At 39.6% G+C, this 21,103-nt stretch overlaps 2 protein-coding genes across 19 annotated transcripts; both read right to left on the bottom strand.

Moving 5' to 3' along the window:
* Positions 1 to 1,341: 1,341 nt before the first annotated feature.
* Positions 1,342 to 10,496, bottom strand: fubp1 (far upstream element (FUSE) binding protein 1). 17 transcript variants are annotated; one of them, XM_074651992.1, is made up of 21 exons: positions 10,310 to 10,471; positions 9,783 to 9,906; positions 9,102 to 9,137; positions 8,889 to 8,925; positions 8,752 to 8,798; positions 8,586 to 8,657; positions 8,452 to 8,509; positions 8,174 to 8,336; positions 7,972 to 8,070; positions 7,713 to 7,833; positions 7,633 to 7,682; positions 7,432 to 7,534; positions 6,953 to 7,198; positions 6,599 to 6,759; positions 6,361 to 6,512; positions 6,183 to 6,259; positions 5,614 to 5,739; positions 5,266 to 5,340; positions 4,765 to 4,827; positions 2,649 to 2,815; positions 1,342 to 2,413 (listed from the first exon to the last, which is right to left on the bottom strand). In XM_074651992.1, the coding sequence occupies exons 1-21, from the start codon at positions 10,427 to 10,429 to the stop codon at positions 2,405 to 2,407; spliced, it is 2,106 nt and encodes a 701-aa protein (XP_074508093.1). In that variant the 5' UTR covers positions 10,430 to 10,471; the 3' UTR covers positions 1,342 to 2,404. The 17 variants fall into 17 exon arrangements, with proteins under 17 accessions (XP_074508093.1, XP_074508097.1, XP_074508096.1 ...); XM_074651996.1 differs by having other exon boundaries at positions 7,633 to 7,670; XM_074651995.1 differs by having other exon boundaries at positions 7,722 to 7,833.
* Positions 10,497 to 11,863: 1,367 nt separating this feature from the next.
* Positions 11,864 to 20,902, bottom strand: slc25a24l (solute carrier family 25 member 24, like). Of its 2 annotated transcripts, XM_074651986.1 has the most exons (11): positions 20,638 to 20,902; positions 20,399 to 20,512; positions 20,143 to 20,269; positions 19,610 to 19,697; positions 18,740 to 18,851; positions 18,452 to 18,610; positions 16,290 to 16,427; positions 16,083 to 16,193; positions 13,365 to 13,532; positions 12,442 to 12,580; positions 11,864 to 12,354 (listed from the first exon to the last, which is right to left on the bottom strand). In XM_074651986.1, the coding sequence occupies exons 2-11, from the start codon at positions 20,438 to 20,440 to the stop codon at positions 12,179 to 12,181; spliced, it is 1,260 nt and encodes a 419-aa protein (XP_074508087.1). In that variant the 5' UTR covers positions 20,441 to 20,512; positions 20,638 to 20,902; the 3' UTR covers positions 11,864 to 12,178. The 2 variants fall into 2 exon arrangements, with proteins under 2 accessions (XP_074508087.1, XP_074508086.1); XM_074651985.1 differs by having other exon boundaries at positions 20,399 to 20,902.
* Between the last annotated feature and the right edge of the window lie 201 nt (positions 20,903 to 21,103).

Genomic DNA, 21,103 nt, shown 5'->3' with positions numbered 1-21,103 from the left:
CTTGCAGCGTCCTCCAACACTGTGAGCGAGAAGTGAAGGCAGCAGCGTTTCAATAGTAGATTTGCACTGCACTTGAGGGCAGATTCACACCACGACAGAAATTTTAAAAAATCATGTATTTCACCGGTTTTTTTTTCTATCCGAGAACATTGCTAACTTTCTGGCAACAGATTTGCATGGCATGCAGTTTTGATATACCAGTCTAAAGCATCGATACACAATCGCTGACAGACTTACCGGAATAAAAACATAAGGCTAATATCAAATATTAAGCATGTACGACAATGACAGCATTTCCTCAGTGAGCCTATGCAACAACGTTTTCTGGGTAAAGTCACTTTTTGAAAAGTCAAACTTCATGTAACAAAAATCATGCAGATCAATCAATGAAAGCAGATCTTAAAAAAGGGCTGTTCAGAATGGACATTTCTTTACGACTAAAGCATAAATGCATTTGAGGCATGTTAAGAGACACAGGTAAGCATTTCTTTTGCATGTAAATCGGGTCATGTCACTGGACAAAAACACTGGTTTCCTTAGGTTTCGCTTACCTGTGTTATTGCAGCAGAACCTAAGGTGCAAGGTCTGGGACGACACTGCAAAGATCAGATATATTGCACTGTTTGCCGTCAGTGAACAATGCTTCAATTTAACAGCCTTTCACAACAGTGCTTCATTCAGAAATAAATGTCATGATAATCAATACTGGGCTAGTCAGAACCACTACTACCATTCCACATGCTCATAAAAAGTAAGAACAGCAGAAACCTAAGCATGCTACGCTGGAGTTATGCAGTAGGAAGTTTCTAAGCAATAAATGGCATTTAAAAAAAACATGACAGTCTCAACTAGACAATGGCACTTAAGCAGGTCAGGTATTCAAAAACGCAAGAAATCCACATGGGCATCCTTAAAACAGTTCCTACCAACAGAGTAACAGAGTGCTGACATTCAAACCCTCAGTTCAGAAATCCAACTGGCGCTGAAATGCTACCTACACAATCTACAAAAGTATCAACATACTGTAAAGATTCAAAGACTGAATGGAGTCACACAAGGGCAAATAAGTCTCAGAAACATGTGGTACAAGAAACTAGTGCACTATTCCTCTCCTCTGAACATTTCATACTTACCCAGAGACATGGGGAAAATGACAAAAATACTACATCTTTTGCAGATTAAAGCATCAAAAAAAGGCGTTTATCTCTCAGTCAGTCACAGTTTTTGTACTTACAGTATAGGAGGGCTCAACTGTTGGATGACGACTGCTTAGCCACCCCCGACCCTACAACATCTATGTTATTATACTGGATAAACACTAACAGAATGGGGACAGCAAAAAACGATTTTTGCAATGTTTTTATATTAAAAAAACATTCTTTAAAAAAAACAACTTTATACATGTGAGTTAATTCGAAATGGGCAAGACAAACGTTTCAATGCATTTTTCGATACAGTGGCAATTTTACCTGACTGTCCTGGAAAAAGAACAGCACAAAAAATATATATATATATATATATGTATATATAACACTAACAACATTTCTTGCAACCACGTTTTTCTGAGGAACATGTTAAGGAGAAATACTTGCTTACCGCTTTTCTAAACTCGCCTGTGGAGGAGGAAGTGTCTATATCAAGGCAATATACAGTGCATACTATCTCAACAATGTCAGCAAACCAGACAAGATTAATAAAAAAAAGGGAGTGCCACAGCAACGCAGTTAATGCATGAGTTACGATACATGTCGACTTTCTTATGGCAAAACATCTGTCTACTGCTGAAGTCAGAGCAAAGTCAGGAAACAGAAAAGTAATGTCTATCAACAAGGACGATTGTTGGTCTGAACCACCGGATCATTGCACGCACATAATGTGTCTAAGAGCCTTATAGACAGTTGGAGAGAGACAGGACAGCACAACTTTGAGTTTTTGGACAATTAACCCCCACATATGGCCTGCGTTTCAAACTTTTTACCCCTGTAAAATAAAAACATACAGAAACTCCTTTTAACCCCCTTTAGTTTAAAACCACCCCAACTTACCAACACAGGAGGTTTCAGTTTGTTTTATTGCAAAAACACAACAGGCAATAGCATTTTTAAAACTGAGATGATTTACATGGTAATGTCTACAGTTTAATAAACATGACTTCTAACCACATTTTAATGTAGATACAGGGCTGGAATGACCATATGTATAGTTACCTCACTAAAAACAAAGCATTTACAAGAAAAAGGAAAACAAAAAAAGGAAGAGGACGTGTTCGCCGGGTAATCTGCCATCTATGTGAAACACTTTCAAACCGAGGAAATTTAAGATCTTCATCAAGGCGTCTGCATCCAAACATTTAACAAAGGATTTTGTTTCGACAATGTAGCATTTACTTTATGTCCGCTTCACATTACTGGCCCTGTGCAGAAGAAATACATAGAAGATACATTGCATGTTAACAGCGGAAACAGTGGACTCAGCTTCCCAAAATAAAAAGCTAAAAACCTGTTTAAGGAGGAAATAGTTTGGGTTAAGTGTGTGAGGCTGCTGCGGTCACCTGGAGCCCTGTAAATCCTGAGGAGGGAAGGCGGTTAGGGCACAACAGAATTGAGTATTCAGTGGATGTGGAGGGCAGATTCTATTCGGGGATGTACCTGAGGGGCTTGTGGTGCTGCACCCATCGTCTGTGGGTTGCCTGTGCCGTAGTACGCAGCCTGCTGGCGGTAGTACTCCGCCCATGCAGCGCTGTAGTCTGGCTGGCCTCCAGGCTGCGAGGCGGCAGCTGCTGCTGCTGCTGCGGTGGCCTGAGGGGCCGCTTGACCTGGAGGGTGAAACAAGAAGGAACTTGTTGGAACGGCAAATAAACTTCAGGAAAATGAGTCAGTCACTTTAGGTTATTAGTTTATGTAAATGCTTAGTAGTTGTTTACTGCAGTGTGAACAATTACCCGGCAACTTAAAAGCAATCACTCTTCATTCAAATGTTACAGAGTGATTGGATTTTCTTGCAAGTAAGACCTATGCAATACAATCATAGGAGTAGAACGGACATTGAACTGTTTTCCGTGGTCATCTGACCAGTACAGAAGTAAATGGTGATTGTTGTTATGGTGACAACACATCAGTGGGGCCATAAAGTGTGGTCGCAGCTCGCTGGGAAGAGAGCGTACGCAGCCTCAAAGATGGATGGCTGGCTAGTTAGCTTGTCCTCCTCCAGAGCGGTGGGGAGTGAGGCGGAGGGACCGTCAGACCCAGCGCTGCTGCTGGCTACCAGTCCGCCGTTCGGGTCATTTTCTGTAACCAGTGTAGCATTAAAGCATGGTGGCATTAGCAGGCTAGCTAACTTGCTAATTCCACCATGCTTCAAACCTACACCGGTTACAGAAAATTAGGGATGCAACGATACCGGATCAAATATCGGGCTGATACGGATTCAAATAGCTGGATTGGATATCGGTGACAATGGGGCCAATCTCTTCAATTCAGTTCTATGTTTATATGCCATATACATTATATACTGGAATTTTAATTCCTGTTCTGCTTTGACCAATTTGTTGCTGCATTAAAAAGGTTTACAGCTTATTTACCAAGTTACTGGTGAATGATTTATTATTTTAATAATAAAGAGCAATTAAAGAAATTTATATCTATGTATTTATTGGTCACATTTTGTTTTACAAAGTTAGGAAAGCAATGTTTAAGTCAAGCCTGATGTTGCCTTACATATAAAAGAATGATCCCAGTCACTTCCACACAGTGAGCCATACAGCTTACTAATTAAACACTGGTATTGGATCGGTACTCGGTATCGGCTGATACCCAAATCCCAGGTATCGCTATCGGTACTAAAAAAGTTGGATCGGTGCATCCCTACAGAAAATGAGTTGTCACTTATCTGGCGATAGCAATGCTTCGTAACGTTACTAATCCACTGGTAGTTTTAGTCGTTACTGGAAAAGTCACCTCAGTGTGTTCGCGACTTGCCTTAAGACGCTTTAGTTGATACGGAAGTTAGCCAGCTATAGAGGTCGCAATGGCATCGGTACACATAAAAACCCATGACCATCCTCCACTCCACTTGAATGAGAATGTCCGTTCTACTTCTACAGTACCTTTACATCCAGATAGTTTCAACTGCTACTAATCACATTTCTAAAACCAAACAGATTCAGATCACAAAAACAGTTAAAAAGGTCTTTTTAGGTAACATTTTATGAGAAGGGGAACGAACCCACCACCACGTTCTTTGAGTGGCGGGACAGAAACCTTCTGCTTTTCTGTTGGGCGGCTGAGAGAGCAACCACTCTACTAAAGAGGGCTGCTAGAGGATCACAGCCACCCTTCAACATTAAAAACATTCACTTTGACTAGACTAACTAGTTTCTCTAGCTGGGAAGGGTCATTTCCATTTCCGGCTTGAGTTTCTGTCACATTACCTTACTCTAAACACCCGGATCACACTTAATTCCTAAATAATTTGCCTCACACACAAACTGCAAACTGTGTTGTGCTGTTTTATGAGGTTTCTTCACTAAAATATTAAATAAAATGATTTCTGATTACGTTTTCATTATGAAAATATAAGGCAGCACTAACATAACGGTGCAATTCAGTGGTTTTGTGTTATAAATGGATTGACAAATGCACAAACAGAATAAAGTTGAATGTATCCGCCAACTTAATTTGAACTCAATGCAATGCAAGAATGGGGAGTAAAATGTTAGATGAATTAAGTGTGATCTGTCTGATTTCAGCAGAAAGGAGTACCGACCTTGTTTTTTATAATACTCCTCCCAGGCTTTCGTGTAGTCCTGAGGTTGTTGGCTCTGTTGACCTGCAAAGAGAAGATAAAAATGTGTCAATACATCCAACTGTTCACAACAATGATCCTACATTGCTTATGTCCATGACCCACAAATCAAACATGTTGCATCATTTAACTCTAGACACGGTCAGTAGCAGTTAACACATTCAAGGCACATGACAAAGTTCTGCCATCAGTGTTGATAAAGCCCTACGATAGTCTAGAAAATAAGCTACTCTAAGCTCATGAGAAGGTGGTTCTGTGTCGACAGCTCAGTCCTGTATAGTCAAAAGTGTTGCAGTCTAAACAGCAAAGGCGTTTAATGTGAAACCAAGTGGAGGAACACTGAAAACGCTCCACAGCAGTACGGTCAAATACCCAGACCTGGAAAAGAAGCCGATTGAATGCCCAGTCGCTGTTTAGACTGTCTTGTGTTAATAGGTGTACACTGAAACTAGGTTCGTATACCCGTTTTTTCGTAATATTCCTCCCAGGCCGTGGAGTAATCTGCCTGTCCACTCTGACCTGCAGCCTGAGGGTCATCTGTTAGAAAAACAGGGTAACTTGTAATTAGTGGATTATTCTGAGCAGCTCGTCCTCCACCTGCCTGGGTCGGGTCTGTCAGTTTAGAGATGGTGGAATAAAAATCCTGTCCCTGGGGTAATATATAAGCATTTTGCTTCCTGTTAGTGACACTAGGAAGACGTGAGCACAGAACACTACTAAAGTAAAGCTAGTAAGCTACACTTGCTCTACTCTTGTCTCAACCGTTTCTGCTTTTCCTAGAAGTTACTTATTGAGAAACACTTCAGTCACCTTGGCCGTTGGTTTGAGTCGTGCCAGGAGCTCCACTCGTCGGGGTCATGGGAGCTTGCGGCTGCTGGCTGTACTGTGCGTAGTAGGCTGCCCACGCTGCTGCGTTGGCATCGGCTGCTGCTTTATCTGAACAAAACAAACAAGTTTTAGGACAAAACAAAAGGCCAAGATAAAAGCTAGAAACATACAGTCGTAACTGCCCATTATATAATGTGATATGGATCTGAGTTAGTGACTTCAAACTGATCGAGCAAGAGGATAATCATGATTTTTTTAATTTCAAACATCAAGTGTATGATTTGAGCATACTTTTTATGCTAAATGCAGTACCTGTGAGAGTTTCTGGACAATATTTGTCATTGTTTTTAATTGATTTCCAATAATAAATATATACATACATTTGCATAAAGCAAGCATATTTGCACAATCCCATGTTGATATGAATAGAGTATTAAATACTTGACAAATCTCCCTTTAAGGTACATTTTGAACAGATAAAAAATATGCGATTAACTATTTTAATCTACTGACAGCCCTAATCAGCAGGACAACTGATAGCAGGTACTCACTTGGATCAGGCTGACCCTGTTGCCAGTGTGGGTAGCCGTTACCCCATCCCTGAGGCTGGTAGGGCGCTGGTGGACCGCTGATGAGAGAAAAACAAATAACCATTACCTTTCCACACCTTTGCCTGTGTCTAAATATTCTTGTCACCAAGAGCTTTACAGATGAGGTCATTGTACTTACTGTGGTCCTGGGGGTCCCTGGTTGTATGGTCCAGGATTGTATGGACCCATGGGAGCCCCAGGGGGTCCAGGTGGACCAGGAGGCCCATGTGGACCTGGACCTCCGTGTGGACCAGGGGGACCATGTGGGCCGCCCATTGGAGTGACGGGTCCCTGAAAACACAAACACATCCAGGTCAGTAAACAAGCTTATAAAGGTTTTCAAAGGGGGCTTATAGTCAAACCCGTTAGCATCTCACCCCAATTTTCTCCTCCACTAGCTGCCTGGCGTAGTCGATCTGTTGAGGGGAGCCCCGGACTGTGAACATTTTGATGTTTGGATCAGCGTTGGGTGGAGGATTCCTCTGCAGCTCGATCCTGGCTCCAGACTGCTGGCTGATGCCCTTGATTGTCTCACCACCTGAAGAGTTCAGAAACAAACATTAACCACAAAATACATTTACCAGCCTTTCTGCTTTGAGAGCCCACATTTCTCTCCTTTTATCAACAGTTTGTTTGTCAAGAGTGATAAATCTGCTATCTGTTGTAATGAAGTCTATTTGTAACATTTAACCAGACATGGCTTAACTTAGTACCGTTGAGGGGTTACTTGCCTTTTCCAATGATGAGGCCCGTCTTCATGGTTGGGACGGTGAAGGTAAACTCCTGCAGGCCACCAGGGCCACCAGGGCCCATGTTCCAGTTCCCCTGCCCGCGACCACGGCCTCTGCCACCGCCATGTCCTGGAGGTCCGCCGGCCTGGACACTCCTGAGCAGATCAGATATGATTTCTGCTGCGTGCTGAGCCTGGTCAGGGGGACCCATGATCTGGGCTATCCTGTCTGGTGTGCTGCCGTCATCTTGAGGGAGAAAATAGGCAGATGATTAGAGACTATTATAGGCATATATGGATTAACCATAGTTGTCTATCATTGTACCATAGCCTTGTGTTCAAGTCTCAGATTTTGTGGTTGGGGTTATACATCAGCTTCTCAGCGTGGTGCATGAGTTTCATCAAGGACCATACACATTTTTAACTGCGTTCACATGGCTTTTGCTTATCGTTTTTTTCATAAATGTCTTCATCACTCACCTGGTTTGAACTGAATCCTGACGCCCGTGTCATTCTGTATTTTCTTGATCATCTCTCCATTTCTGCCAATAACAATTCCCACTGCAAACCGGGGGACGGGAACCTAAATGATGACAGTGAAAAAAAAACAAAGTTATGAAACGGATTCCCCCACCCACGTCTCCAAACTGATAAATAAGACAAGAGATTACAAATACTCACATCTAAGCTGTCTCCCCCTCCTCCTCCTCCTTGTCCTCCTCCACCACCACCTCCTTGTCCTCCTCCACCACCTCCACCACCACCACCACCGCCTCCTCCTCCTCCTCCTCCTCCTCCTCCACCTCCTCGTGAACCATACTCGCCCCTCTGCTCCCTGAAGCCTTGATCTCTGATCAGCTCCATCACCATCTCTTTGGCTTGCTGAAGAGAAAAGAAGGTACATCTCATTAAAGTACAACTCCACTGGTAATGAGGCACGTAAAGGACATTTAGTCTGTAGACATGGATTTACAACTTTATAATGCTAGAGGTATAATGGTCGCACGGGCGAGGACCCACCTGAACTTTAAAGGGCTCTCCTGAAATGCGGAGTGGCTTGTCTGCACCTGTGTTTTGGGGTCCATCTTGGATCATGACCATCTTCACTCCAGCTCTTTCCTGCAGGTTAAGAGAAGAATCAGAGTGTGTCTTTGCCGAATGTGTGCCCTGCTTGAATGACAGGCCCTGAGGTCACCGCCACTCTGACTGACTGGACACTCACCTGAAGGCTTTTGATGGTTTCTCCTCCCTTCCCAATGACGAGTCCGGCTTTAGAGGCAGGGACCATAATCTCCTGAACAGTCATTCCCGGGCCGTCGTTGTGGTTGAATGCCGGGGCTGGGCGCCCCTTTTCAACTATGTCTGTTAGTAGCCGCTTTGCAGCCCTGATGAGAGAAAACGTTATGTAATATACAGTCTGAAATCCCTGAAAATGACCAAACAACAACTGAGATAAAAACTAAGATTTTCCCCGAAGGTAAATTAATTTGTTATGCTTACTGGATGGATTCTGGTCCTCCTGTTAATGTCACCGACCTATCTGGCATTCCTCCACTGTCTATAACACAGAGAGGAAGCAGTTAATGCAAACTTCCTTATAGGTTCCACAATATCAGCAACAGATGTAAACTTACCAGGCGCAATCTGTATCTTACATCCAGACTCTTGCTGCAGTCGTGATATTTGTTCGCCTCCTCTTCCAATAACTAAAAGATAAAAAAAGAGGGTTACATTCAAATATTCAATATCAGCAACATGGAACGGCTTTTGCTGTTTAGTGTTTAAACAAAAGCTACTTACTGAATCCAACCATGCCGTCTGGAACCTTGAACTCCTCTGATATTGACCTGAGAATAACAGAACAAATCAATGTGAGCTTTGTCCTAAATGGCCATATGTGGAAGACAAAAAAGTGTTAATATAACTCGAGTATCTACCTTGGGGGACCACCCATTCCTCCCATCGCTGAAAAGGCTGCAAAAACAGACATTACAGTACATTAGGGGAAAAAATACACAACATGTAAGTTTAACACATGCAACAAATTTCCAATTCATGCTAATTTTTGGGCCAATTACTTTAGGTTGGGAATCATCACAAATTACAGCCACATACATAACTAACTACAGCTACGTCACCAGGTCACTTACCGTCATTTGTAGCCACTTTCTTCGTCTCTGGTTGGTCTGTGACAACATGACATAATAACCAGTATAAGTATCTATCATTGTACCCACCATCACATCACTAACAAGTGTTCTTCAATCTGAAAAACGGCTAATCAACACTGCCTGAAATGTAAATGGTTAGGGGCAAATACCAGAAGCCTGCATATATATTAGCCACCACACACACACACACAGAGCTGTAATACACTCAATTGAGCTTTCGCTTTGCTACATTACAGCCTTGAAGACTTATTGTAGGATTGCTGTATGATTTGTTAATCATATACTTTACACGTGACTGATCTAGCAAAGCGAAACAGAAACCAACAATGAGTATAATCACTCTCAACCCCCACCCTTAAGATTTAATCATTCATTGCCAGGTACTGATTAGAAACAGCTGTGAGTACAGACAGTGAAAATATCATCCAACTCTCAATTGCATGCAATAACTAACATACTGTATTGACTTTAACTTACACTCTTATCATGTTCATGTGGTTAGTAGTAGTAATATACAGTCATTAGTGCACATTGATATAAAAACAAATATCACTGTAAACTTAGTTGAGGAAATTTCAAATACACTTTAGAAGCTGCTATAAATCACACAGGCGAGCATTAACTATGAAGACTTGCATTAGATCGATTTGAGCCACTGACCGATATTCAGGTTAGGCATGGGAAAATACCCACCAGCGTCCTCCAGGGGCCTTTTCTGGCCCCCGTAGCCAAACTCGTTTGTTGGGGGAGCCGCTACTCCATCACCACCGATCTTCGCTGCGATCTGAAACACAAGATAAACAAAAAGAAAACGAGTTAAACATGATATCCTCGCTGCTGTGTGACGTGTTTCTGTGTGACACGCTGCTGCGGCCTGCAACTTCTCCCCGGAAGTCTGAGCCAACAAAGGAAACAAATACTTACACTGTTAACCAACATTAATGTCATTAAACCATGTAAAAACGTGTGAAAATTACTGATAATATTTGTCTAATTTAATACGTATATTCGGTTTCCGTAAACCGTTCGTAAAATCTGTTTATCCGCGTGGCGTAAACATCAAGCTTAGCATAGTTAGCTTAGAATAGTTAGCTTAGCATCGTTAGCCCCGCGGGGCAGCCGGATGTAACGGCAGAGAAAGCAGCTAAAGTCGCTTTTTTCGTCCAGATTTCGACATTATTTTTTACCTTATCTTGTTCTTGTGGTGTTCCTACCTGTCGTGCTCGCTGTAGCGCGTCTTTAAAAGCGTCGTTCATTCCTCCTCCGGCGTTATTAGACGGTGGAGCCACGCTGCTGTAGTCAGCCATGATGCTGCTCTTCTTCTGCTCGCGGAGACAAGATGGCCGAGCACGCTCACGGGATGTGGAGACCGAGGGGCAGGAAGACTCGCGGTCAAATGACATCTCGCGAGAACTGGCATACTCGTTCTCCATTTGAAGCCCTTTTTTGTTTCCAATGTATGGAAGTTTTTATTGGACTGAGGCTAAACTATTCATCAAGACATATGCACAAAAAGTATGGCAGGAGTACTGGGATGATCAGGAAACTGGAAGGCATATGTATATTATACAAAAACATGTTGGAGCAGGGAGAAAGGTGGGCTGGAAAAGAAGAGAATCGGACATACAGGTCTTAACCACTCATTATATAGAATAGACAAGCACCCAACTGGGAAATGCACATTATTGTGATCAACCAGAAACTGTCGAACATGTACTGATACACTGCAGGAATTACAGTATCCAGAGGAATCACCTCTTACAGTCACTAAGGAAGGCAAAACATCAGGACTTTTCATTGTCAGGTCTATTGGGGGAATACAGCAGTTAATATATACTGTGAAATTATTCAGTTTTTAAGAGAAACTGATTTAGTTAAACGAATCTAGAGTTTTCATCATTATTATTATTATTATTATTATTTTTATTTTTTTTATTATTTTGTTTCTGCACAATCTTTTGTTCCACACTCCAGTCCAGATGGTGACGGTAATGCACCTTTAAGATAGTTTGCCAACCGCCAATAAACACCAAAGAAGAAAAAGAAGATTTTTTTATTGGACTTTATTAGTTGTAACCCACAGAAGACATTCCACATATGTGTACCGTGATCTGCAAATATTTCACCATTGTTTCTACAGATCTGTGGAGTAGTAATTGGACACAATTCTGTAAACAAACTGGAGGAAAGTTACAAATGTCACATGGCCCACAAATGCACAGGAAGCAATCTGCATATGCGCAAATAGCATTCCACGTGTAGAAATAGATGCACAAATGTGTGTTTATCACTTTACATGTAAACCTTAAAATACGTATTTACAGAGTAAAGTTATGCGTATTTACAAATCGCCCTGTATTTATCTGAGGGTAATACCCTTTTAGCTATTTATTTAACAAGACATTGTTCATAAAGTTTTGCATCTATTATTGCAATTATTTTGTTACTTTAGTCTAGACTTTATCATTTTATTACCATGTTTTATGTTTGTTATCATACTGAATACTACAAATTTTAAAATGGATTTCCCACAGTCCTATAATGTTATGGTTTTTATATATTATATATATTTTTTTCCAAACTTGGCTGCCCTTCTGTGTAGATAAGTTAGCAACAATTGTCTTAAAAATCCACTATCTGCTTTTATTTGTCAAAAAAAGAAAAAGCACACCTGTTACGTAACACACATTCAGTTCAAACTCACTGTTTTTAACACTGTTAAATGATAAATGGAAAAGAAGATGTCTGACCCGTGTTATGAAATAACATTTTATTGCACACTTCAACACATTTACACAGCCCAGTCTGAAGTGGGGAATTATTACACTTTGACACAGTTTAATGTCAACCATGAGTAAGTGCTGTATTTAAAAACGTCACCATGTCTCATGCTCTTGGTCAGTCGTAAACCATTCACATAAATCAAGCTTTAAAAAAAAGCTACAGAGGTATTAAAAACTGAATCACTTGATAATGCATGTCTCCAGGCATTTTCCCCACTTATTTTTGGACACTCAGTTAACATTAATAAGAGTTCACAGTCTCTTTGCTAAATCTCAAGAAACCAGATCTTCAAATTTTCTAGTTAAAGTGTGGTTTATCAGAACACAGGGAATAGCCCTGACGAAGCTGGCTCCCATTCCATTATAATATCCTCTAATTCCACCTCTCTCATATATCCCTTTAAGTCCCTGTAATACACCTGAAGCTTGACGGGAATCTGGGCTGAAAGCTGCAAAACAAGACAAATGGCGATGAGTAAAACATCGCAACTTGTTTTAAATAATCTCAGAGTGTCACAGGAAATGCACGTGTTTACCTTGTGCTTGCTGCTGAGTCCGGATCACTGCCAGCGGGTAACTGGTGATTTGTCCAGAAGCAAAGGCCACAAAACTGAAGAAAAACAGTTTGGAGTCGCTGTTGTAGGCTGGATCATTCTTTGCCCAGTTCATGATCGACTGCAACAAGAAGCAAATAGTTAAAGAAAATCTTTCAGATGAACACATCACTGAACACATCATTAGGGTGCGATACCAAACTTTTTAATACTCGATACGATATTGATACCTGTTGTTACAATTTTACTGATATCGATACTGATCATTTCTTAAATGGGTATGTGATTTTTCAAAATAATGACACACAGCGTCCATTAATCACACATTTATTACTAAAAACAAATATGAGTATGATTAAATAAAAATGTTTGTGACACTACGTGTAAAAAAAATAGTCCAGTATTTTACAGAAATACTATGATTAAATAATTAGCCTCCTTATAACTTTCAGGGTGTGTTGTTTTTAACTGTTTGAAGAGGGACTCATGTTGCTGTGTGGTACTGTATTGTCACAAATAGTGCATCTTGTTGTATTTTTATCTAGTAGCACCACACCATGCTACGTTTCCTTTCTGCCATTCTCTCATGTTTGATGTGGAAGTGTGCATCTGTCTGCCGGGTTCTGATGTCACATGGTTTCCACTGTCATGTGACACGGGCCAGCTAAATGTGTCAGGGCTGTTTCAGCATACATACATTATACAAAAGTTGTGAAAACATTTGGAAGTGATGCAGCCACACCTGTGTTTCTATGTATATAATTTAATTATTGATATTTTTTTTAAAGGAATCAATACGATATGAGTAGCTTGTGAGTATCAAAGTATCGATACCCCAGTGTCGATCCACCCATTCCTACACATCACATCACGTTTGATCGTTGAGTGCTGTTCTTCGGTCTCACCTGATGAACTGCACACTCCACACCTGCGTAGGGGATCATGCAGAGGATGCTCGGCTTGAATCCTCTGTAAAAGGAGGACAGCGACTCGTGTCTGTAAATAGATCGGGCGCCTGCAACAACACCGTGGTAGGTGCCAGCTTGCTGTAGGTTCAACCTCACCTTCAGCACCTGTAGAGGAGATAACAGGAGAGATATTACTACAATAACCTCCATTCATACACTAAAAATGAGGAGTTTCATTCAAAACATTTCCTATTTCAAATATGTGACACTCATTTATAAATTAACTACAATGGTAATGGTTAATGAGTGATGAAAGCTCACTGCAGCTTTTTCCCTAATATTTCTTGCAAAATAAAAGTCCATCTTTTCACTATCAATTTAGATGATATACACACACGTGTGTATTTAGAATTGCCCTTCACATTCTTTACATTGTCATAACCATTTGAGAGGTGGGATTACTGCAAACAACGGAGATCAGTACTTCCATTTATCAGCCTCTCAGTCTCGTATTACTCTTTAAATAAGGATGTATGGCACATTTTCTTTTTCAGAATAACCAGGACTGTTTAAAACTGAAAATTAATTTGATGTGAATACTTGAATTCAAGATTTATGGTGGAATATATGAACAAACAAAGTATTCTATGTATGTGTCAAATATGAGAGCAGCTCATTACAGAACAGTAAGTAGAAGTAGTAGGAACTATGGTCCTTATAACCAATACATAAAATAGGCAATTGATAAAGTAAAACAGCAAAGATTTACTCATAGTAACTTACTTGTATTTAGGTTTTACTCAAATGAAACTATGTCACTAATCTTTCTGACTTCATGGGGTCAAGGGTCAACACCTAGAATGTGACTACTTCCTTATAAGCATCATAAATAATGAATTACACAGACATCTATTCAGTGACCTCTTTACAGAGTCATTTCTCATTGAGGAGAATGGGACACACCCAAACTTTGATGCTAAAAATGATTACCATAATAACACACAAGGAGGGGTTGAAAACGAGCATGATGGCCCATTTTGTTTGTAAGGATCAGAGCTATTGATATGCTGATTAAGCCTCCCTTAAACAGCAGACGGGTTATTGGGGTTAATACAAAGCGTCTGTTGGCCTCACTATTGCATTTTATAATATGTACCATCAGGTCAGATTTGGTTTAAAAATCTAGGACTTTTTTACAGTGGAGTGGGGAAACGGCTTTATGGGTTTTAGAAGGAGAAGATGTCAATACTAACATCTCAGTTATGATGGGAGAAAGTGAAATAAGCAAAAGGGGGCGTAAATCTCACATCCGACATCTTTCACCTCTGGAATTAAGTATCAAGATAAAACTTATTTCACCGATTCTTTTTTTATTACACATGACATGACATTTTCATGCCCATGAAGAAGAGCAAAGAGATAGCAGTGTGCAGGTAGTTTTTCATATTTTTATACACATCATTGTTGCCCACAGTGGTTAAAGAAGTACTCAGAACTTTAACTTAAGTAAAAGTGGTAATACCATAATGTAAAATACTCTGTTACAAGTAAAAGTCCTGCATTCAAAATCTTACTTAAGTAAAAGTACAAGTATTAGCATCAAAATGAAATAAAATAACGTACCAAAAGTACTCATTGTGCAGAATGGGTCATTTCAGAATAATATATCCTATATTATTGTATTATAATTATTGATCACTTTGATGTTGCAGCTGGTAAAGCTTGAGCTAATTTTAATTACTTTATATAATGCTTGACATCTTACTTCATAATTAAATAAGTTGATTTTGTATTAATAATTTAAAAATGCAAAGAAACTAAAGATGTCAAATAAATGTAGTGGAGTGAAATATACAATAGTTGGCTCCAAAATGTAGTGGAGTATAAAGTAGCATCAAATGGAAATACTAAAGTACAAGTACCTCAAAACTGTTCTTGAGTAAATGTACTTAGTTTTATTCCACCACTGGTTACTCAGCATCTCCAAAGATTTTATTGTGTTCCTCCTGATCAAAGCCTAAAGCACCCAAGTGCATAATATTTTTTAAATATTTGATGCAACAGAATTATCGCCACAATATTCTCATTTCTTTGCAATAGTGAATCCAAGGGTTCATGATTAATCTGACAAGGACATACGGACATTTAAAATGTGTAATAATATTCAGCTGTTATGACAAAATACATGACAGAGATGTTAAAGCGCTGAGACCTAGTTGAAGAAGATTAATTATACACACATCACGTAGAGGTTTTGATATATTTATAACTTATAACTTATTTAGAAGGGTGTTTTAAACCCAATTATTGTACATGCATAAAATATTCTTTCCTTTTTACTCTACCTTTATGGAATAATTCTGAACATAGGTGATGAATTTTCTGATATATGTGATGATGAATATGACATAATGTTCATAAATAACATGTTTGATATTTAGAAGTATGGCTTTATCAAATTGTGAATTGTTTGTGGATGTTTTTATCACACCGGTGTTCTGGATGAAATACACCTGCCATCATAGAGCTTGTCTGCCTGTTGGTGTGCTTTATGTATAAATATGTATGTGTTTCCATTTTCTCATACACTTTGACCTGACGAAGATCCAAGCAGGATCGTAACGTAGTCAATAAAAATATTGTGGCATGGAGTAGTGTGCAGGCATTATCTTTTTCTTTACCAAAGCACTGAGACGTGCCACTGATGTGTAATACCTCTAAAGGGTAGAAGGCAGCGTGAGCGACGGCACCGGACACACAACCCAGGCCGAAACGCTGCTGCACCGTCAGAGTCTGCTGCGTGCTGTTCTGGGTGTACACCTTCATCTGGACGAAGCAGAGAAGCTCTGAGTGAGCGTCTTAATTAGAAATAGTAACCTGGTGTATCAATAATTCACACTGGAGAGTTACTGTAAGCCTTACCTGGGCGTAGATGAGACACTGTAGCGTTGACTGCGGTGTTCCTTTCAGCACGTTGACGGCGTTGCCTTGCCACATCGACCGCAGACCGCCCGCCTTCATCTCCTGAAAGCCCTGAGAGAAGGCTTTGGATCCGTGAACCTACAGAACACACAGGGGAGAGTTTCATATCAGTCACTTTCATAGGAAGACGCAATAAATGTGCAGCAATGAGAAGCACAGACAGTAATAATTATGTGACGCTGCTGTCATTCTCTTGTGTCAGCTACAGAGAAACATTACTAGATGTTATGCAGACGGAGCTCTTTCTCAGCTATACTTCAGCATAAAGTGTATAAAAGATTTTGAGAAGCATTGACTTAAGCGACTGCAAACCACAGCACTAAACACATTCTCTTTCTCACATGTTGATGTTTTGCAGTAAGCTGGGCACCTGATTTGGCTGTTATAAAGCCATTAAATAGGTGTTATCTGTCGCTAAAAGCACCATAGATGTGGGTCAGTAGGGGCCTACTACATTGTAAAAGTGAAAGTGAAACTTAAAAGCAACACGTTCTAACAAGTTGTACAACTGAATGAAACGTCACATTTTGAACACAAACTTCTTCTTTAGGTTTAGGCAAAAAAAAACATGTTTAAGCAATTAAACTACATCTTCTTTAGGTTTAAGCAAAAAAAAACAGTTAAGTTTAGGGAAAAACATTGTGTTTTGGGTTAAAATAACTACGAACACAAATGCAACTACATATTGTTGGTTTGACACGGGATGCAAACTCCAGTTTTCACACTGTCTATAGGCCTTATACAGCGCCTGACTTCCGCTTCTGCTCCTGTCATAATTACTACAGTCGCTAGAGGTCGCTGTGATGTTCTTTTATACCTTCTTTCGGTGAACTACCATGTGAATAGATGATAAAACCTACAAGTAGGTGTAGGAGTCGCCTATTGACCCACATCTATGGGGCTTATAGCGACTGATAATGCCTATTTAATAGCCTGACAACAGTCTAATTGGCTGAGTAAACTAAATGGTCTTCCAGTATCAGGAAAAGGCAAATCAAGGTAAGCCAGCTGATAACAGGCTATCTTTACTCCCAGACACAATAAAAATAAAACCGGGACAACACTTTGTTACAGAGATTGAGACACTTAAGTTTTCATTCTCTACAGTTTGAGTTATGCTTGTTTGGCTTAGTATACCACATTTAAAATATCAGATCAGATGTTAAATGCTCCTCCAAAGACACTACATGACTATGCAAGTTTAATTAACCATGGAAGTTCCTTCTCGACATTTAGGAACAGTATATGTAAAATCACTTAGATTAAGGACCGCTTTGTTAGTTTTTGTGGCTTTAAACCACAACTTGTGTTCTTCAGTCAGCAAATACAACAAGTTATACTGTGAGATGTAGCTGGAAGCTAAAGTAAGTGGACTTTTGAGCTTAGATTACTTTGTTTCATAGACCTTATGTGAGGTTTCAGATGAAGATTGCTCTCTGGTAAAACAGTTATAGATAGAGATATACAGTAAATGGCACTGCACTTAGACATGTCAAATCCTCATACTCTGAGCTTCAGACCAGTCAAAAATCTCACAAAATAAAACTAACTGTCCCACCAAGTGCACTATGTTGGAAGAGTATGGACGCTCCATCAATGTGAATAAAGGAGCTTTATGGTCTGGAAAGACTAACTAACATTGCTAAGGGTAAGACTTGTAGGAAGAAATGTAGGCCTTTACCTGAAAGGACATTTTAAACAATGTAGAAATATTTAGTTTTATTTGTATTCTATTTGATATCGGTGCAAGTTGAGTGTGTGCGTGTGTGCGTGTGTATGTGTGTGTGTGTGTATGCAATGTACGTATTTCTGGACTCAAACTGTTGTATGTTACTGTGTGTTTCTTTGATGTGATGTTTTAACGTACAAGGCAATGACAATAAATATATTGGGTCGGGTTTAAAAAGAAGAAACTTAAAGTTCACCACTGTTATAAGAGCTGAGCCAGAACCATGCATGTCTGGAGGTGATATCTCAGGTGTTTCTGTGTGTGTTTTGCATTTCATATCAAGTTAGTCTAATTTACTCTGTTGTAAGTAAGTAGCACATACTGTACTTGGGTATTTGTTTGGGACGAAACATTCATAAATAGTGGAGCTGACCTGGAGTTGGGTCTTAAGGCGGTCGATGGGTGCTGTCACAGTTCGAGATACAGCATCTGCCAGACCCGCTGAGAGAACAAATGTCCTCCACGCACCAAAACCAGACGCCTCGTCGGGGAACTCGATGGGCATCGCACGACTCTCACCCACATCGAAGACCTGCAGATGAACGAAATGAGCAATTACATTCATCATCTTTTAATCATCCTGTTATCACTCATGGATGTGTCACACAGTGCACACCATCATCAAAAGTTACATGGTCGTGATGCTGCCAGAAGATCCTACCAGACTGTGTTTCCATGACGACACCAGCTCCCCGATGTTGTCCACAGGGTTGAGGATGACATGGTGCAGGAACTCACCCCAGTCTACCGTCATCGAGCTGTCCTTGTCCATCCTGGTGGAGAAACACAAATCACATACTGTCATGAAAGAAGCTGTGTGGCATCATCCTAGCATCCCTCTACAATAAGGCATATTAATGCTGGTAATGTCTTTATGATCAGTAATAAATAACTGATTTGTGACAGAGCAGCAATAAGCCATTATAATACAGAAATACACAGGGGTAATGAGTTTAAACTGAAGGACACAAACCATCCATTTATTCTTGTGTAACTGCAGGCTTGATGGCTTATTTAAACTTATTTTACTTGTATTATGATGTATACTTGCTGTTGTATTGTATATAGTATGTTATTGTTATTCTATGCTCATATTTTATATTTTCTAAGCTAATTGTAGTAGTCTGGTATATTTATAGTGTATTCTAATATATTCTTTATATTGTGTATACTATAGATATTATCTCTAGTGTTGATTATTGTATATTTACTGTGTATTTAATGTCCCTGTGCATTGTCTGGATAACTTGCTGCTGTAACAAGAATTTCCCAATTTGGGATCAATAAAGTACATCTATCTATCTATCTATCTATATTACTGATCAGGGAGCATAAATAGATATATAACCATTCACATATCAACCCTTAAGCACACTTTATATAACACCTGTTTAGAAAGCATGCACCAATGTGTTCTGAGCTCAGTTGAACCCAGTACTATAACTGTTAAAGTTGTATTATTTTTGCATAAATTAATGTTTTGTTTAGATGCAACAATGAATCCATGAGGTAGTGGGCAAAAAAATCTTACATTTGAATTATTTTTTTTGCATTCGGCTTTGATATGACCACTCCTAACTCCTGAAACAAACATATGATGTCCTCCTGGTCAATCACCCCTGATCAGAGAAGAAATGCACAGTTATAAACAGGTACCGGTACTGCTTATCCACTCATCATGTTTCAGGGAAGGGATACTGTGCAAAGGTCACAGCCTGCAGGATTGTGCAGTGTGTTGTCTACTGTGTACCATAAACAAGTCGTACTGTATGCATGCCTCGCTTTCCTGTGTGTCCTTGAAAATACAGTCTATAGTCAAATAATTCACATTTATGGTAGTTTATGAAGAACAGGCCCAGGTAAACTACTCATCTTCTACATCAGTAGTAAAACACAGTGTGTTGTTTATCAAAATAGGAGGTGTAATGCTCAAAAACAGATTATAAATACATTAGTTTTTAAAGTAACCTATATTCAACTATTGTAGCCTGTAGTTTGTAGCATGTTCTTATGTTTCATTGAGAAATAAAACATGTTTAAAGAGGTAAGTCTGTGACCACTCACCACACTTGTTCTTGTCAAGGTCATGAAAGTATATTTTCCATTTCCTCTCTCTGTCCATCATGTAGCTGAGGAACTCTTTATAATCCAACAGGCCATCTTTGTTTTTGTCATAAGAATCAATGATATTCTAGAAGAAAATGAGCAGGTTTGTGGTGATTAGTGCTTGAATGAATGAATGAATGAATGAAATTACAGTCTGGCACATACTGTACAGTATATACTATTTAAACAAAAAAATAAATAATAAGAATATTACCTGGACCTTTCCATCCGCTGACAGGATCCCATGCTTCCTCATTTCATCATGCAGCTCCGACACTGATATGAATCCATCCTCGTTTTGATCCAGTTTAGCAAATAAACCACGAAACTGATCCATGGTGCGTTCAGAATGAAATTAGCCCCGGATAAAAAAAAAATAAAGATGTTAAATAAATGCAGCCTGCTTCATCAGGTGAGAAGTGAATGCATTGATAATCATCAGAGGATATTGACCTGCAGATATGCTCAGACGCTGACTCATTGGCAGGGATCAGTGCCAATGCTGCAGGAGCGCTTTTATCATTAGCTCAGAGAGAAAACATCACTTTGTTTGTGAGACAGCAGGGGGTGCTGTGGCTGCAAGAGAGCCCACCACCACATCATCATCTTCATCAGCATCTTCTTCTTCTTTAATCATCACTGTGCCACTCCTGTATAAGTGGGACTGCTCAGAGACAGACAGAGGATTATAATAATAAAGAAAAAGAATGTACGTTATTTTGAAATCGGGCAAAAAAAAAAAAGATGAATAAATAGGGAAATAAATAAAAACAGAAATAAATGTAAAGAGAAAATAAATAAATAAATAAATAAATAAATAGGGCAATGAATAAATAGGGAAATAAATCAAAAACAGTTATAAATGTACACAGAAAAGAATATATTGGGAAAATAAATGAATATAAAAATAAGTAATTTT

This window comes from Sebastes fasciatus, chromosome 11 (assembly GCF_043250625.1).
Source record: "Sebastes fasciatus isolate fSebFas1 chromosome 11, fSebFas1.pri, whole genome shotgun sequence".
NCBI classification, from domain to species: Eukaryota; Metazoa; Chordata; class Actinopteri; order Perciformes; family Sebastidae; genus Sebastes; species Sebastes fasciatus.
The sequence above is the reverse complement of the archived record's forward strand: the minus strand, read 5'-3'. Positions and strand labels throughout refer to the sequence as shown.